This window comes from Echiichthys vipera, assembly GCF_963691815.1.
Source record: "Echiichthys vipera genome assembly, chromosome: 17".
In the NCBI taxonomy this organism is placed as follows: Eukaryota; Metazoa; Chordata; class Actinopteri; order Perciformes; family Trachinidae; genus Echiichthys; species Echiichthys vipera.
Window position 1 is genome coordinate 18814757 of NC_139842.1, and position 18002 is coordinate 18832758.

The following is an 18002-nucleotide window of genomic DNA, read 5'->3' on the forward strand; positions in this document are numbered from 1 at the left end:
GTATCTATTTAGCTAAGAGTTTATTGGTTATCCTATACTGTAATTTTTTATACCTTTATACCGATTTTTAAGCTGCTGGAAATTCAATTTTCTTGCGGGAGTCTGTGAAAGAAATTCTCTGGAGTCCATCTGTGTTTCTCAAATCATATCTTTACTAAATACTGCTGCAGACAGGAGAGCGGTCCTACCAACCCCGGGTGTCCTACCATCTCTCCTTCTCCTCCAGTCACTTCAACATTTAAAGCCATGACATCAAAAGGTCCTTACAAACACAAGGCACATCAAAGCAATCAAAAACACACTACCCCATATTTATGACCCCAGTGGGTGTTATCAGTGTTTACGACCCCCCTTTGTTACCATTTGCAAACCCTGTGACTCCTATCTACAATCCCCAACACTCATTTCCAGCTTGATTCTTATGCTAATCAAGGATTTACAATCATAGATGAATAAGGCAGGTCATCTTTGGTTATTTCTCACAAGTCATCCAAAAAAGGAAGTCTAGGTCTATACTGTATATCATGTACAACTATGCCGTATGAAATGGAATGTGTTTGTAAATGTGCTTGTTTAGCAGTTGGGTTATGATGACAAAAGGAACAAGAAACCAGTTTCAAACCACATGCCAGTGAAATGAATGAAAAGAAAATGTCAAGTAGGAGGAGAAAGCTGAATTACAAAACTTATAATCTAGAACCATAAACACAGAGACCAAAGACAGATTTAACCTGTGTGAAAGCACAAGATAGGAGGGTGAGCAGCTGAAGTTAGCAGGAAGGAAGCGATATGAAGGGACAGTTTGGGAAGTCACTCTACTCTCTGATGATCACTTTGTTATGTTTGGGGAGCCTGCTAACCACCGTCACCTGGTACATGGTCGAAAACAAGTAAGTATGTAAACTATCTTTCCCAATCAGCTTTAGAACATTTATCAGTGTGGGAGGTTTCATACTCAAGAAGACACGAGGCTGTAATCACTGCCAAAGGTGCTTCAACTCAGTGCTAAGTAAGGGGTTTGAATACTTATGTCAATGTGTATTTAGTGAAGATCATTAGGGAAAAAGATTAGGGAAAAATACATTTAAAATATTTAAGCACAGGGATGCGCTATAACAAAATGTGAAGAAGTGAAGGGGTCTGAATACTTTCTGAAGGCACTGTATACTGTATGCAATAACAGAGCTTTTCAATAGAAGACCTGTACGGACAGTTTTTAATGACCTTAGGTTTCTGGATGATAAGACAACCTGTGACTCATGCCAGGCTTGTTGAAAAAGCAGACAAGCAGGGCCAATCCTTTCTTTTGTGTTTTTTGGGATGTGTTGTGATTTATTAGCGATGTGATTGTAGTCATACATAAAAGTGAACATGAATGAAGGTCTAAACTTTAAGCTGCGTAACAACCCATTTCCCATTGGCAATAAAACATATTGGCCCAATACATGTAGTATGGTAAACATAGGAACTATAGCAAATTTCAATTCATCATCTCTAATTTACGTCTGTAACACACACTCACACAAACAGCCCTGCTACACATAAATGCCCTTATAAAAGCAATAATAGGCTTATTTACTCGTGTTGGCACAAGGTGGTGATTTCTGTAGACATTTGTATGTTGGATTATTTCGAATTAAAAACAGCAACTTAATGCACTAATTACTATTTTTGAAAGGTTGCCTGAAACGTTGTAAAAGCCCTGTTTTTTGAGATAGTAGGCAATTACAATCTGTATAATCTCTGACATCAGCATTTTACCCACCTGGCCTGTTTCTTGCTCCACAGCGATGTAAAAACTCACAGACCGCCTCACAAGAAAGGTGCTCCTCGGCTCTCCGACCTCTGTAAACGCTGCAGGTGAGAGCAACATCATGAACATCATCACCATCCAGTGTACCTCATGTAAAACCTCATCACAGTCAGAAAAAAAAAAAGTTCATATACAGCCCTTGGTCAGTAAATGTCAAATATCAACAGTCTTTCTCCAAAATTGTTCCACATGGGACCTTTTGTTCAGGCCATGATCTGTCATGTCAGCGCTACAAGGTTTACTCACCTGACTGTGTATTCATCGGGTGTGTGTGTCTTTTTTTACAGGGAGCTCATCGACAAAGTAAATGAACGTTACTCTAAAACCTGGGAGAGGCAGGAGGACAATTACCAACAATTTAGGTAGGCTAATTTATTTTGAATTGACTCTTTATTTATATCCTCAACAAACACTCATTTCAATGAACTCTTACCGGTTTTTGGCAATTTATGATGCTTTCTTTTCCTTGTGGTTCCACAGATCTGCGCTGAGCAACAAGTGCCATGGCTTTGACCAGGCCATCATTACCCAGGCCAACAGTCCAGTAGGATCAAAGATTTTGTATGAACAAAAAGGGAAGATTCTTCAGGTGACCCCAGAGCTTTTCAGCATCTTTGCAAAGGTCTGTTATTTCTCATCCATGAATATTACCACAACATCTGCTCTTTGTTAGGTGTCTTGATTGCTTGAGATAATTTCACTGCTTTGCTCTAACTTCTGGGTTCTTTCTGGGTGTTAAAAACACAAGGACACCCAGATTTAAACTGGGGACTAATCGATCTGCCGTCAATTTTTACCACTAACAAAAGCAATACAGAGGGATAACTCTGTAGCATGTAAGGGATTTAATATTGAAGATGCTTGCGGTAAAAGCTAAAGGTTAAATGTATATATTATTATTATTATTTATCTTTAATAACCATAAGAAAAGAAAAGTGCAACCTCTCTGTTTGATTTTGGCCACACCTCGTAAACGTAAATGATCACAATGAAACCAGCACATTCAACACACACACTATTGACGTCACAAAGACATAGAAGGAAGTTACCACGTGAGTACTGCAGGTGATTTCAATGTGGCGTGAAGAGTAAAAATGTGCAATCCAGATCTGGCCATAGATAACTCTCCCTTCATATGAGACTCTGTATCTTTCACACACAGTATAAAATATTTAAATGTCTTTGCTTTGTAAAATATTTTTGTTGTTGGTGATTCCAGGAGCATCCTTTTCAAAATAAAACATGGGACACGTGTGCTGTTGTTGGAAACGGCGGGATCCTGGGGGACAGCGGCTGTGGCAAGATGATCGATTCAGCTCAGTTTGTTTTCAGGTGAGAAAGACGTCCAGTGTGGTGAAGTGAAAGGCTGAGGTTAACTGATAACTCATGTTAACTCATCTCTGTTAAAACCCCCATAAAAAAATCTCTTAATTGTCTTTGTTGCTTGTTTAGGTGCAACCTTCCTCCTTTGGAAAATGGCTATGAGAATGATGTGGGCATCAAGACTGACCTTGTGACAGCAAACCCAAGCATCTTTGATCGGAAGTAAGTAAGACGAGTAATCCCTGCACTTTGAAATGTTCCTTTTGTCTTGTCTTTGCTGTACATTTGCTCCTTATTTTTTAAGGTTCGGGGCTCTGATGGGGCGTCGTCGTCCATTTGTGGAGAGTCTGCGTAGCTATGGCAACTCCTTGCTGCTCCTTCCCGCCTTCTCCTATAGCCACACCACCTCTGTGTGCCTGCGGGCCGCCTACGCAACTGAGGACTTAAAAAGCCCGATCCGGCCAGTCTTCTTTAACCCACAGTATCTCCAGAGTCTGAAAGAATTCTGGCGCTCCAAAAACCTACGTGAAATGCGGCTCAGCACCGGCATGATGATAGTTAGCATGGCCCTGGAAGTGTGTTCCACTGTTAATCTGTACGGGTTTTGGCCCTTCGCTAATCACCCACATGGACTCTATACCCTGACTAACCACTACTATGATGACATGAAAGTTAAAAGTTCAGTTCACGCCATGCCGGCTGAGTTTGACTTCTTGATGCGGCTGCACAGCCAGGGGGTGCTAAGGCTTCACTTGGGAGATTGTCGACCAGGTGGAAAGTAGTTCCCACACGCCCAGGGCAGCTGACCTTTCTCACCTCATAACAAACTGAGCTGCATCGATCGTTTTTCTACAGCTGCTGTTGGTCAGGATTCCTCCGTTTCCAACAACAGCACACGTGTCCAATGTTTTAATTGGGAACGGATGCTCCTGGAATCAACACCAGCAGAAAATGCTTTAGAAAAGAACATTTTAACTGAAGACAGCGAGAGCCATATGCAGATTGCCTTGTACATTGCTAATGTACAAGATTAAGGTTTGTTTGGTTGAGTTTCTTCAGAATTTGGATTTCTTATCTTTTAAGACTTAAAACAGCCCAAAATTCAAAATGATGTTTTAACAAGTAGGTTCGCATTTTTTGTGTGGAGGTTGGTGTGGTTGACGGTCAGCTGCAGGACTGAGAGGTTTGGGGATTGGCTCATTAACACAGTGCCAGGTGAGTTAGTTAGCACAGCAGGTACTTGTTTTCTAATTACACTCTCCCTTTCAAATGCAGTAGTGCTGGACCTCACATGACCACCCAGACAGACAGACACACCGAACAATGAGAGATTGCTTTATCAGGGAGTCTACCTATGTTACCCACTTTGTATGTGACGCTTTTGGGGAACATAGGACCCGGGGAACATGGACAGAACCCAGATGAGACTCGGGGCTAGTCTCATCTGGGTCATGAGACCCAGATGAGACTAGCCCCTGAGTAAACTATTTAATGTTTAATTTGAAGTGGACAGTAGCTCCCTGTTAGAGATTCAAAGATAGAGACTGAAAAAACAGGGGTGAACGGACCTTTGTTATTTCTGACCAACTTATTCTTTGAAATTCTGTTTTTACAACATAGTTTTATGTAGTCAGCCTGATCATCCTGCTAATTCATATGTAAAGTGTTGGAATAATTGTACATGAAGTAATCTCATATTTACTCAAATTGCCTTTACATATAGTCTAACCTTACTTGGTGTGTGTGAACAGCTAATTTGTGTAGAGTTGTTTTACAGGTAGAAGAAATCAGAAAAGCATGACTGCTGGTGAGTCACCAAAGAGGTATCTGTGCAAGAACAGATACTGCTTATCTGATTAAAGACAGAACATGTTTTAAGGACGAGCAACATGTGCCCCCTCTCCCTAAGAGTTGTAACTTCATAAAGATAATGAATTGTTTATATGTGACGAGTTGCAGTTGTGTGCCCCCTCACCTTTAGAGCTATAACTCTTATTGTAAATAGGAACTAAAGGAAATAAAACGAAAGGGCTTGAAAAGACCTTGAGGCCACAGCTCACCGCTGCAGCTTCAGCAATGGAAGCTTTGAACATTGCCCACTCCGGTTCAATGCCCCCAACCTCCACAGAATCCGCCAGAGGTGTGAGTTGAAGATCTCTCGAACAGGCCAAAACATACGGCCTCAGATCAGATGATACAATCACAAAATCGTTTATCGACCTTTGGCCAAGAGTGCTCTGGTACCACGTACACTTATGAGCATCCTTATGTTCGAACATGTTGTTAGTTATACACAATCTGTGACTAGCACAGAAGTCTAATAACTGACGACCACTCGGATTTAGATCAGGAAGGCTGTTCCTCCCAATCACACCTCTCCAGGTGTCTCCATCATTGCCCATATGGGGGTTGAAGTCTCCCAGCAGAACTATGGAGTCTCCTACTGGAGTCCCATGCAGGACTCCATTCAGGGTCTCCAAGAAGGCCGAATACTCTGAACTGCTGATCGGTGCATACGCACAAACAGCGGTCAGAGTTTTCCCCCCTACCACCCGCAGGCGTAAGGAGGCGACCCTCTCGTCCATCGGGGTTAACTCAGACACCACAGCGCTCAGCTAGGGGCTTGTGAGTATCCTCACACCTGCCCGGCACCTCACACCCTGGGCAACTCCAGGGAAGACTAGGCTCCAACCCCCATACAGGAGTACGGTTCCAGAACCAATACTGTGTGTTGAGGTTAGCCCCACTAGATCTAACTGGTAGCGCTCCACCTCCCGCACAAGCTCCGGCTCCTTCCCCGACAGAGAGGTGACATTCCACGTCCCCAGAGCAAGCCTCCTCTGCCAGCGTCTGGTCCATCGAGGCCCCTCACCTTCACTGCAACCGGTGGAGCATTGCACCCGACCCAAGTGGTTCCTCCTGCGGGTGATGGGCCCAAAAGATGAAAATCACGTTCATGTCACATGGAAATCCATCTTTGTCAGGCTCCAGGTAATAAGATTGAGTTTCGCCTGGAAGTCATATGTCCAATCAGCGTCCTGTGAGGAGCTACTACCAGTTGAGGGAGGAGGTAGGGAGCTAAGGAGTGATGAGGACACGACCACTTGTTCAAAACAACAATGGCGGCTCCTAAGGAGGTAAGCTTAGATAAGTGGTTCTCAAACTTTTTTCAGTAATGTACCCCCTTTGGAATATTCTTTTCAGCCAAGTACCCCTTGACAATGAAAACAACAGTTTTGGTAGGAAAAAAGCCTTTAAAATGCAAAAACACTACATTTTAACCAAAAATCGGGATTGCATTTGTTGAGACAGTTATCGCAATTAAAACGGCATTGTTGAATATGAAATGGGTAATTAGGAATCACACATGAGTAATATTGTTTAAATGCATATGTTAAGTTCAAGTCATACCCTGCAGTACCCCAAAGTACCCCCAGAGAATGCAGCCTTTACAAGTGTCAGTGTAAGACCAACCCTTTTGTTTGTATTACAATAAATGTATTGCTTTCTGCAATGAGATTTAAAATAGCAAAATCGCAAATGGAGTAAATTTTTATGTTCAAACTGGTGTTTTATATGAAACAAAAAATTCAATAATGTTTTTGTAGAAATGAACAAAAAGAGAGCAAGTTCTTTTAACAATGAATTGTTTGTATGGATATTTATGGTTATTGTGTTTTAAATTGCCTTTCAATTGTAAAAAAAATGTGAAATATGACATTGTATAATTTTATACAGTATGTTGGCTACAGTGACCTAATGATGTAAAGAAAAAAAAACAGCAAAGCTGAAAAGCCGGCATATTATTTTCCTGATTTAATAAATCTTCTTTGAAGAATCCAAGTCTATCTCAGCAAATAGTAAACTTTCATGAACAAATTAATAACTCGTGCAGTTGTGAGCCTGGACGTGGTGGCTTCCGTCACACTGCACAATACAACAGGATATTTAAATTGAACAAGTATTTCTGATCACCACTTGGCTCCACATGGCTGTTTAACATGTCCGCCAGCAGCATACATCACCAGGAGGATGTCAGTGTTCCCCCAGAGTAGTGATCGATACTGACACTGATCGACCCCCAACACGCCACCTGTGATAAACTAAGAGTCAGTGTCAGTCAATGTCTCCTCCCCTGGAGGCCAATCCGCCCTCATTGAATTCTTCCCCAGTGAAGAACTCAAGTATTTACTGCATTTTGTTGAAGAGAAGGTAACAAACTTAAGTATAAATGGAAAATATACATGTACTGTTAGAGCCAGCTTGGGCCACTAGAGGGCGACTTCTCATCAAAGGATTGATCTCTTCAGAGAGGTAAGAAGGGGCGTTTTCGAGGAGTTGCCATGAGGGTATTGAAAGACCCCATCTGTTCATAGTCTGCATGACTGACAGCTTGGCCCTAGACCTCCAAAAGTATTCTAGGTTATGGGGTTAAGAATTATCAGTTTTTAGGCGGGGAAATCGGAATTCAAGCAGCTATCCAGATGGAAAGGGTCACCCTGTGGCACAGCACAGTTGTGTATTTGTGTCGGCCTGGTCTCTTTTGTCTTTAGTGACGGAGAAAATAAGAGAAAACTGTAGAAAAAAGAGACGGAAATGTTTTTTATAAATACTTGTATTAGGGTTAATTCTCTTTCACATAATCCTGTTGTCCTGTGAAAACCCTGTGTCTGTAAAATGGCCCTAGAGATCACTTAAAAAACATCAACAACAACAAAAAAAAACAGTTTACAAACCAAAGTTACAGGTTGCCCTGTCTAATTTGGTCTTACACATGTTTATGTACATGTGTAAGTGTGTGTTTTGATCCGTGACAATGCATCAGTGAGACAATGATAAACTAGAGTTTATCTTGCGTAAGTTTCTCACAGCTGGCAAAGTACTCATAACCACCTCTGTGGTGTAAAACCAGTGGGTTGGCTTGTAAGGAAGGGCTCTTGAGATAAGAATGTGATCCAACTGGTTTATTTTTCTGTAAGCTGTGAGTTATGAGCTTGCCACTCCTGCCACACACATAGGGGGGAGTGACATATTTTTGATTGATCAACTAATATAATATTAAACTTGTCAGCTCAAGGAATTATTACTGAAAGCATGTTAACACACCCTCAAAAGTCTTTTGTAGGTCTATTTTTTAGGGATACCCCAATGCGATACATACATCTTGTCAGCTCCCTGGGTGCGGAAACAGGCTCCAGATAAACGTTGACACAGCTTTCCAGTGCCAGGCTTACCATCATCATGCCTGTGGTAAGTGGTTGTGGGTGGAGGCCTTCGGAGCTCCAGAAGCGTCCCAGATTCTGAAGATAATCCGGCTTGAAGAAATCGGAAATAAAGAGGTATTAATTATTCTATTTCTGCGAAAAATCGGGAAACTGAAGGAGTTTGAGGACTGTTGACCGGGTTATGAAAACACAGATTTTATCTGAGGTATGGTGTTTACATGGTGTTTAAGAAAGCAGGTTATGCCCTTAACCTGGTTATAATCTGGGTTTTAAACTGAATGAAAACGCACTGATTGACAGACAACCTTTAACACTTACAGGCAATTAAGATTAATCAATTAGCCTAACACCACCTAACCCATGCACACACAGGGAGAACATGCAAACTCCACACAGAAGGGGCCCAGCCTGGATTCGAACCAGGAACACAATTGCTGTGAGGTGGGGCCAATTGTATTTAATTTAGATACTGCTGTGTAGCTTAATCTAAAACAATTTATGTTATTGCATATTTTTATAATATTTTGCATTAATATTCTTAATTGCCCTTAAGTGCAATAATAAGTTATTAATACTGCTTATTTATGTCATACAGTCATAAATATTTTATCTAATACATTTAACTTATCTGATTTCATTTTCCGTGAATTTTAATTAACCTGATATCTTACATCTACTTCATATATATATTTGACTACGAGTTTATTGTTTACTGTATATGCTGTTTTCTTTCTGTATCTATTAAGCCAAGAAGTGATTGGTTATCCTATACTGTAATTTTTTATACCTTTTTACCGTTTTTTTAAGCTCCTGGAAATTCAAATTGCGGGAGTCATCCCAAAGGGATCAATAAAGAGAAGTCTAAGTCTATATATCATGTCACAACTATGCCGTATGAAATGGAATGTGCTTGTTTAGCAGTGGGGTTGTTAGGACAAAAAGAATTATAAACCTGTTTCAAACCACATGCCAGCAAAATGAAAGAAATGAACATGTCAAGTAGGAGGAGAAAGCTGAATTACAAAACTGAAGATGAAGATACCAAAGACAGATTAAACCTGTGTGAGAGCAGAAGGTGAGAGGGCGGGCATTTGAAGTAAGCAGGAAGGAAGAGATATGAAGGGGCAGTTTGGGAAGTCACTCTCCTCTCTGATGATCGCTTTGTTATGTTTGGGGAGCCTGCTAACCACCGTCACCTGGTACATGGTCAAAAACAAGTAAGTATGTAAATTACCTTTCCCAACCAGCTTTAGAACATATATCAGTGTGGGAGGTATTTGCATTTTTGGACTTGTGTATGTGTACGTCACACGTGGTGTGCTATAGAGGCAAAAAGATAAAGGCAAATCAAACAAAGAAATGGCAGACACCCTCACATAGAAACACTGTCTTCCATAAATAAACAGGAAGTTATAGAGGGATTGTTGCAGATATTGATTAGCGTTTATAGTATCTAAAAGTGCTAAATGTGCGTGATGTCGCTCTGTCATGCTATGAAAGCCAATGTCAAAACCAATCACTTATGAAAGTTTAATGTAGAAAGAAAAGAGTGATCTAGAGATGTTGTTTGAAGGTGAAGTATTTGGCACATTTCTTTTGATAGAAGAATTAATTATATTTTAGTTATATCAACGAATCTGTTTGGCTTTTGAAAATGGGGGGGGGGGGCGTTCTAAACACGTCTTAATTTTGAGGTGTTGAGAGGTTTCGGGAATTTGAACTAACTTTAGGTTGAGAGATCTCCATCAGGGAGAAGATATGCTGAGAGATCTCTATGGGTGATTGATGTATTGGTGTCTGTCACCTTAACTGAATTCACAAAGTAGGAATTGCAGAGTTTCTGTTTCCAAAGCTCCATCAGGAAAAGTCTACAGACGTCTCTTTCTCCTTCCATAATCTATCACTTTAAAATTGTCTTTTCTTTGGAAATTGTTCAGTTTTATTTTAAATTGGGGATAGAAGGGTCAGTATCCTCATTTTGTGTGCCAAGCTATTCATGACTCATAGGTTTGCTGAGTTCACAGGGCTTTTTAGAAGACAAGTATAGCCAGTTTTTAATTGCCTTAGATGTCAGGATCAAAAGACAGCCTTCGCGAATAATATTCAATTGTTTGGTTTGTGCAGTAGTGTATAATTAAGCCATAGTTTAGCTTGTAGCCCACTTTAATTTCAACTTTATTACACTGGAAAAGCAAAGGGCAAATATTCTACAGTGTAGTGGTTAGCACTGTCGCCTCACAGCAAGAAGGTCACAGGTTCGCATCCCGGCCTCTGCCTTTCTGTGCGGAGTTTGCGTGTTCTCCCCGTGTCAGCGTGGGTTTCCTCCGGGTACTCCGGTTTCCTCCCACAGTCCAAAGACATGCACGTGCTAGGTTAATTATTGAGTCTAAAATTGCCCGTAGGTGTGAATGGTTGTCTGTCTCTGTACGTCTCTATGTGCCCTGTGATAGACTGGCGTCCTGTCCAGGGTGTACCCCGCCTCACGCCCGATGTCAGGTGGGATCGGCTCCAGCACCCCCGCGACCCCGACCCCGGGATAAGTGGTTGAAGATGAATGAATGAATGAACATTTAAAACAGCCAATGCAGTGGTCAAGAGGCTGTACAAGTCAATAAACTGGGGACATCCAGCAGCAGTTGATAAGCCGACCTAAGTGTTCTAGCTGCAGTGTAACAATGTAAAATGTCAGCTAAGTACAAAGGTGTCAGCCAATTCAAAGTATTTGCAAAGCACGAATGCACATGTAGGGGCATGAGTATGCGCATGTGTGCTAGCACACACACTGGTGGAGGTCCTGATGTCTATTGTGAACGTTCCCTGTGACAGACATTTAAAAAGCCGAAAGATTTGTGGTGGTCAGATTTGGTCAGATGAAAGTTTTCAAAAACAGTCGAACAGAACAAAACTTCAGAGGTGTGATGACATAGAAGCTAGAAGCATTTAAGCTGAGGCTCGTATCATTTCAAGTAATGTGAGTGCAAGTGGGCCTGGGTCTTTGGGGAAGAGAGATCTGGGGAAGGCAGCACAAAAGAATTCTGCTGGATTGAAGGTTCCAAAAGCACAGCGGCCTCCATAATACTTAAATGGAAGAAGATTGGAATAACCAGGACTCTTGCTAGAGCTGGCCGCCTGGCCAAACTAAGCAATCAGGGGAGAAGGGCCTTGGAAAACCAGATTGAACTGTCCGGCTTCAATTCTAAGCACCATGTCTGGAGAAAATCAGGCACCGCTCATCACATGCCGATGCTATCCCAACGTTGAAGCATGGTGGTGAAAGAAACATGTTGTGGAGGTGTTTTTTAGCTGCAGAGATATCCTTAATGAAAACCTGCTCCAGAGCGCTCAGGATCTCAGACAGGGCCAAAGGTTCACCTTCCAACAGGACAATGTCCCTAAGCACACAGCCATGACAATACAGCAGTGGCTTAGGGACAACTCTGTGAATAACCTTGAAAGCTTTTACTTGACCCCAATTGAACTCTGGACGGATCTATGAATATCCCTGGAGAGACTTGAAAATAGCTGTCTATTCTAGAAAAGAAGATCCCCAATCCAGATGTGCAGTTTGTGGAGTCATACTCAAGAAGACACAAGGCTGTAATCACTGTCAAAGATGCTTCAACCTAGGACTGAGTAAGGGGTCTGAATACTTATGTCAATGTGTATTTAGTGAAGATCGATTAGGGAAAAATGAATTTGAAAGATGAAATCATAAGGATGCAACATAAGAAAATGTGAAAAAGTGAAGAGGTCTGAATACTTTCTGAATGCACTGTATACTGTATACAAAGCTATTTAATAGAAGACCTGTACAGACAGTTTTTAATGACCTTAGGTTTCTGGATAAGACAACCCGTGACTCATGCCAGGCTTGTTGAAAAAGCAGACAAAGCAAAGACAAGGGCCAATCCTTTCTTTTGTGTTTTTTGGGATGTGTTGTGGTTTATTAGCTATATTCCTAAACCTCTGGTCTGCATGTCGAATGTATGAATTGATAAATGTGATAAGTAGTGTAAAAGCGCCTTGAGTTGTCAGACGACTAGAAATGTGCTATTTTGGTACAACATAGGCTTTCTTCCTGTGATTGTAGTCATACCTAAAAAGTGAACATGAAATGTGCTGAGAAAGTCAATGAAGGTCTCAACTTTAAGTTGCGTAACAACCTATTGCCCATTGGCACCAAAATATATTGGCCCAATACATGTAGTATGTTACACACAGGAACCATAGCACATCTCCTTGAATTCATTTAATGTCATCTCTAATTTACGTCTCTAACACACACAAACAGCCCTGCTACACATAAATGCCCTTTGTATTTACTCATGTTGGCACAAGGTGGGGATTTCTGTAGACATTTGTATCTGGGATTATTTCATATTAAAAACAGCAACTTTATGCACTAATTACTATTTTTGAAAGGTTACATGAAACGTTGTAAAAGCCCTGTTTTGTGAGACAGTAGCCAAATACAGTCTGTTTAATCTCTAACATCAGCATTTTACCCACCTGGCCTGTTTCTTGCTCCACAGCGATGTGGAACCTCACAGACCATCTCACAAGAAAGGTGCTCCTAGGCTCTCCGACCTCTGTAAAGGCTGCAGGTGAGAGCAACATGATGAACATCTTCACCATCCAGTATACTTCCTGTCGAAGTAGAACCTAGCGAATAGCTCATCACAGTCAGCTAGCTGTCCGTGAAAAAGAAATGTTCATATACAGCCCTTGGTCAGTAAATGTTAAATATCAACAGTCTTTATCCAAAATTGTTCCACATGGGACCTTTTGTTCAGGCCATGATCTGTCATGTCAGCGCTACAAGGTTTACACACCTGACTGTGTATTCATCTGGTGTGTGTGTGTTTTTTTACAGGGAGCTCATCGACAAAGTAAATGAACGTTACTCTAAAACCTGGGAGAGGCAGGAGGACAATTACCAACAATTTAGGTAGGCTGATTTATTTTGAATTTACTCTTTATTTATATCCTGAACAAACACTCATTTCAATGAACTCTTACGGCTTTTTGGCAATTTATGAAGCTTTCTTTTCAACAACACCCCTGACCCAAAGTCCTTGTGGTTCCCCAGATCTCAGCTGAGCAACAAGTGCCATGGCTTTGACCAGGCCATCATTACCCAGGCCAACACTCCAGTAGGATCAAAGATTGTGTATCAACTAAAGGGAAAGACTCTTCAGGTGACCCCAGAGCTTTTCAGCACCTTTGCAAAGGTCTGTTATTTCTCATCCATGAATATTACCACAACATCTGCTCTTTGTTAGGTGTCTTGATTGCTTGAGATAATTTCACTGCTTTGCTCTAACTTCTGGGTTCTTTCTGGGTGTTAAAAACACAAGGACACCCAGATTTAAACTGGGGACTAATTGATCTGCCGTCAATTTTTACCACTAACAAAAGCAAAACAGAGGGATAACTCTGTAGCATGTAAGGGATTTAACATTGAAGATGCTTGCGGTAAAAGCTAAAGGTTAAATGTATATATTATTATTATTATTATTTATCTTTAATAACCATAAGAAAAGTGCTCATTTGGGCATCACCTTGTCAATACGGAAACAATAAAATATAAATAATCACATTGAAACCAGGACATTAAACACACTATTGACGTCACAAAGACATAGAAGGAAGTTACCACGTGAGTACTGCAGGTGATTTCAATGTGGTGTGAAGAGGAATAAATGTACAATCCAGATCCGGCCATAGATAACTCTCCCTTCATATGAGACTCTGTATCTTTTACACACACTATAACATATTTAAATGTCTTTGCTTTGTAAAATATTTTTGTTGATGGTGATTCCAGGAGCATCCTTTTCAAAATAAAGCATGGGACACGTGTGCTGTTGTTGGAAACGGCGGGATCCTGGGGGACAGCGGCTGTGGAAAGATGATCGATTCAGCTCAGTTTGTTTTCAGGTGAGAAAGACGTCCAGTGTGGTGACCTGAAAGGCTGAGGTTAACTGATAACTCATGTTAACTCATCTCATCGTTAAAATTCCTATAAAAACAATTTTTTTATAGTCTTTGTTTCTTGTTCAGGTGCAACCTTCCTCCTTTGGAAAATGGCTATGAGAAAGATGTGGGCATCAAGACTGACCTTGTGACAGCAAACCCAAGCATCCTCAATAGGAAGTAAGACGAGTAATCCCTGCACTTTGAAATGGTCCTTTTGTCTTGTTGCTTTACATCTGCACTTTATTTTTTAAGGTTTGGGGCTCTAATGGGTCGTCGCCGTCAATTTGTGGAGAGTCTGCGTAGCTATGGAAACTCCTTGCTGCTCCTTCCCGCCTTCACCTTTGACTTCTGCACTCCTGTGTCCCTGCGGGCTGTTTACGCAACTGAGGACTTAAAAAGCCCGATCCGGCCCGTCTTCTTTAACCCACAGTATCTCCGGAGTCTGAAAGAATTCTGGCGCTCCAAAATCCTACATGAAGAGCGGCTCAGCACTGGCATAATGATAGTTAGCCTGGCCCTGGAAATGTGTTCCACTGTTAATCTGTACGGGTTCTGGCCCTTCGATTATCACCCACATGGACTCTATACCCTGACTAACCACTACTATGATGACATAAAAGCTGAAAGTTCAGCCCATGCCATGCCGGCTGAGTTTGACTTCTTGTTGCAGCTGCACAGCCAGGGGGTGCTCAAGCTGCACTTGGGAGATTGTCGACCGGGTTGAAAGTAGTTCCCACACGCCCAGGGCAGCTGACAGGACATATTTATATTACTGCAACTTACACCGCACAAAGGTTCTCCTGCCTGTCCTGATTCAGGACATCCGACAGTTACACAGTGGACCAAACATTCAAGCATCATGTTTTTACAAATGCTGTGAAAAAATTAACCAGGGAAGCCTCAGAAAGTGCTGTGCCAAATTTATAGGGCGGCTGTGCCTCAGGAGGTATCCCCAGTTCGATCCCCGGCCATCCCCCTTAGTAAGCATGTTCAACTTTGTTTGAAAACAATGGTTCAGAAAATACTAAAATGTCTTTGTTTTTGCTTTTAACGTCCAAACTTGCATATAGTTTATTTTGTATATAATACAACGCATACATATGATCAACTGAAATCGATATTCTGAGTTTCCTCTGAAATTAAATCATGATAAAAAAAAAATACCTTTTTCTGAGTCGCTTTGCCCTGAATGTGTAATGTCCCTGAAGAGGGAGATGTGAATGAATAAAACAGACACGGTGTTGAACCTTTTACCAGCTTCATTATAAGTGAAGCATCGTGCGGCAAGGGCTCCCCCCTCAGGCCTGTAGGCAAAACTAATTGATCACCGAACACACATTCAAAGTGCACTGTACTGACTTGCCGTCACTATACAGATGTTTTTATCACCTCAAATGAATCGTAATGGTTTTTAACTCTTGAACACATCTTTTTACTACCGTAAATACTTGCAATGAATTGTTTTACTCTTTTTAATCTAATTCCTCTAACATATTTATTTGTATTTATGCTATTTATTCGGTATTTTAATCATACAATTACCCACACATGAAATCACACTATCACAAATGCCTCAGAGTAGTGTGCCTTGCGGAACTTTTAACTATTAAGCTTTAATTTGATTTTACCCACAGACAGAAAGGGAAGTGGCAGGTAAGTGAAGGGACACTCAACTAAAGAGAGAGAGCCACATACCAGCATTAACATTAACTGTGTTTACATGTGTCTCAAAAAAATAATTAACTACATATCCATAATTGAAAAAAACAAAACCCTTCTTATACTGTCTATGTGTGACAAGTGTGACTACAACCCCCAGAAAGGTAAGATAACCTTCCTCACCTGACCTCTTGACAAAGCAACTTGCATGTAAATTAAAAGTAAAGCTAATGCCTTCCTCTTTTTTTGAATATTATTAAATGCCCAATGGCTTACTAACTTTTATTAAAAGAACACCAAGTAGAAAGATTATAAGACACATAAATATAATAACAAATTCTCCTTACCTCAAGGCTTTTTGAGTCTTTCAAAATACAAATTTCAGTCCCAAGCTGTCTAATGGCTCAAAAAAAAGGGGGTCAACCGTCATGATGGACAGCTGTAAGTTACTGACTCGCGATTGGTCGGGGCAGGTTATAGGCAAGACTTCGATACCGCCCCATCACTACTGCTTAGACTCTCGGTTGCAAAAATGACAAGATGGCAGCGCCCGTATCCTTCACTTTTGTACAGCGGGAGAAAGTGGACAAAGCCGAAGGTGTGGGGGCCAGCAGGTGAAGTTAGCAGGTAGGGAGAGGTATGAAGGGACCACTTTTGAAGTAATCTAGTCGCGCTCCCCTCAAATACGTGGGCTACAAATGGTAGCTGCAAGCGTTTGAACGATATGGCTGAACAAATCGGAAAGATCCGGCCTCTTTAACCCATATACCCTGCCAGAAGCACCAAGGATGAAGCCATTCGATACCAGCCGAGTTATAGGGAGAAAAGAAGAAATGTCTCCTCCCTTAACCTCTCACCACAGAGCCCTGAAAGATGCCTAAGGTAACATCGTTGGCCAGCCAAGTTCTATACAAGCCCGCACCACAGCGTTCCTGGTTGGTCCAATACAGAAGTGCCAAAAACTGCAGTTCTCCGAGTGGCCAGTAGGAGAAGTTTGCACAAAATAGCAGTTTCTCACTGACCCCCATGTTAAACAGGCTGATTTTCACAGCATAATTAATCCCATATAGGACTTGTTTACAAAAAACATTCTGGTCTTTATGTTTAGGTCATATCTCCATGACAACACTGAGGGGGGTGATATTTTTTGTACCTGGCTAGTTTTTATTTTATTGGAGGTGGAGGTTGAATAATTAGGGGCGCGGCCACTTGAGTGACAGTTAGCCTCTGGCCCTCACTATGGCTCGGAGACTAGTTGTCAGGATTAGCACGCTAACTCTATCATCTTGACCTGGGCTGTGGTTATTCATGTGGTGGTGGTACCATGAGTGGCAAGATGATTTGCTCTTCGATCAGTTGTACAAACAGATTGTTTAGGAACACACTGGCCCTCATTTATCAAATGAACGTACGGCAGAAGAACGTGCCTACGACCATTTCCTGGCAAACGTCGGCATTTATCAATTTGGACGTGAGCGGGACATACGATAAAATCTCACGTCTGGTCTGAGGTCGTGTACGCACATTTGAGCCTGTGTATTTGAGGTGCAGCACAGCAAAATCTGGCTGAAAATAATGAACAAACCTCAGCTGTCATTAAGCATAATCAGTATCATATTAAGAACGGATTAAAACGGATTCTTAAAACGAAGAAAAAAAATTAAAATTGTGGTTGGAGCGATTGATTGTACTCACTCGCATTCATCAATCGCCAAAACTACCACTCGATAAATGTACAGGTGATGTGTGATGCCAAACCATCGCTTTTAAACGTGGTGGCCAGGTGGCCGGGGGGGAAACACACGATTCTTTTAAATATCAAAACAGCTCGGCTCCAGCCCCCCGCGACCCCGACAATGCATTAATGAATGAATGTGTTGGGGCGCGGCTGCAGCAAGACGCACTGCAGAGCCAAAGTCATCTCCTCGGTTTGTGGCTACCCTCGATAAATTGCATTACATCAAACAAGGTATCAAATGATTAACATCTTGGTATGGTTCTTC

General features: G+C 41.5%; 2 protein-coding genes across 2 annotated transcripts; both read left to right on the forward strand.

Moving 5' to 3' along the window:
• The first annotated feature begins 752 nt into the window (after window positions 1-752).
• On the forward strand, window positions 753-4420 carry LOC310959379 (alpha-2,8-sialyltransferase 8E-like). The gene is made up of 7 exons (XM_083930703.1): window positions 753-890; window positions 1789-1860; window positions 2101-2175; window positions 2294-2435; window positions 3033-3145; window positions 3266-3358; window positions 3441-4420. The coding sequence occupies exons 1-7, from the start codon at window positions 790-792 to the stop codon at window positions 3916-3918; spliced, it is 1074 nt and encodes a 357-aa protein (XP_083786829.1). The 5' UTR covers window positions 753-789; the 3' UTR covers window positions 3919-4420.
• Window positions 4421-9441: 5021 nt separating this feature from the next.
• Window positions 9442-15387, forward strand: LOC310959380 (alpha-2,8-sialyltransferase 8E-like). The gene is made up of 7 exons (XM_083930704.1): window positions 9442-9578; window positions 12894-12965; window positions 13235-13309; window positions 13451-13592; window positions 14189-14301; window positions 14425-14517; window positions 14593-15387. Exons 1-7 carry the CDS (start codon window positions 9478-9480, stop codon window positions 15062-15064), a joined length of 1068 nt encoding a protein of 355 aa, XP_083786830.1. The 5' UTR covers window positions 9442-9477; the 3' UTR covers window positions 15065-15387.
• The last annotated feature ends 2615 nt before the right edge of the window (window positions 15388-18002 follow it).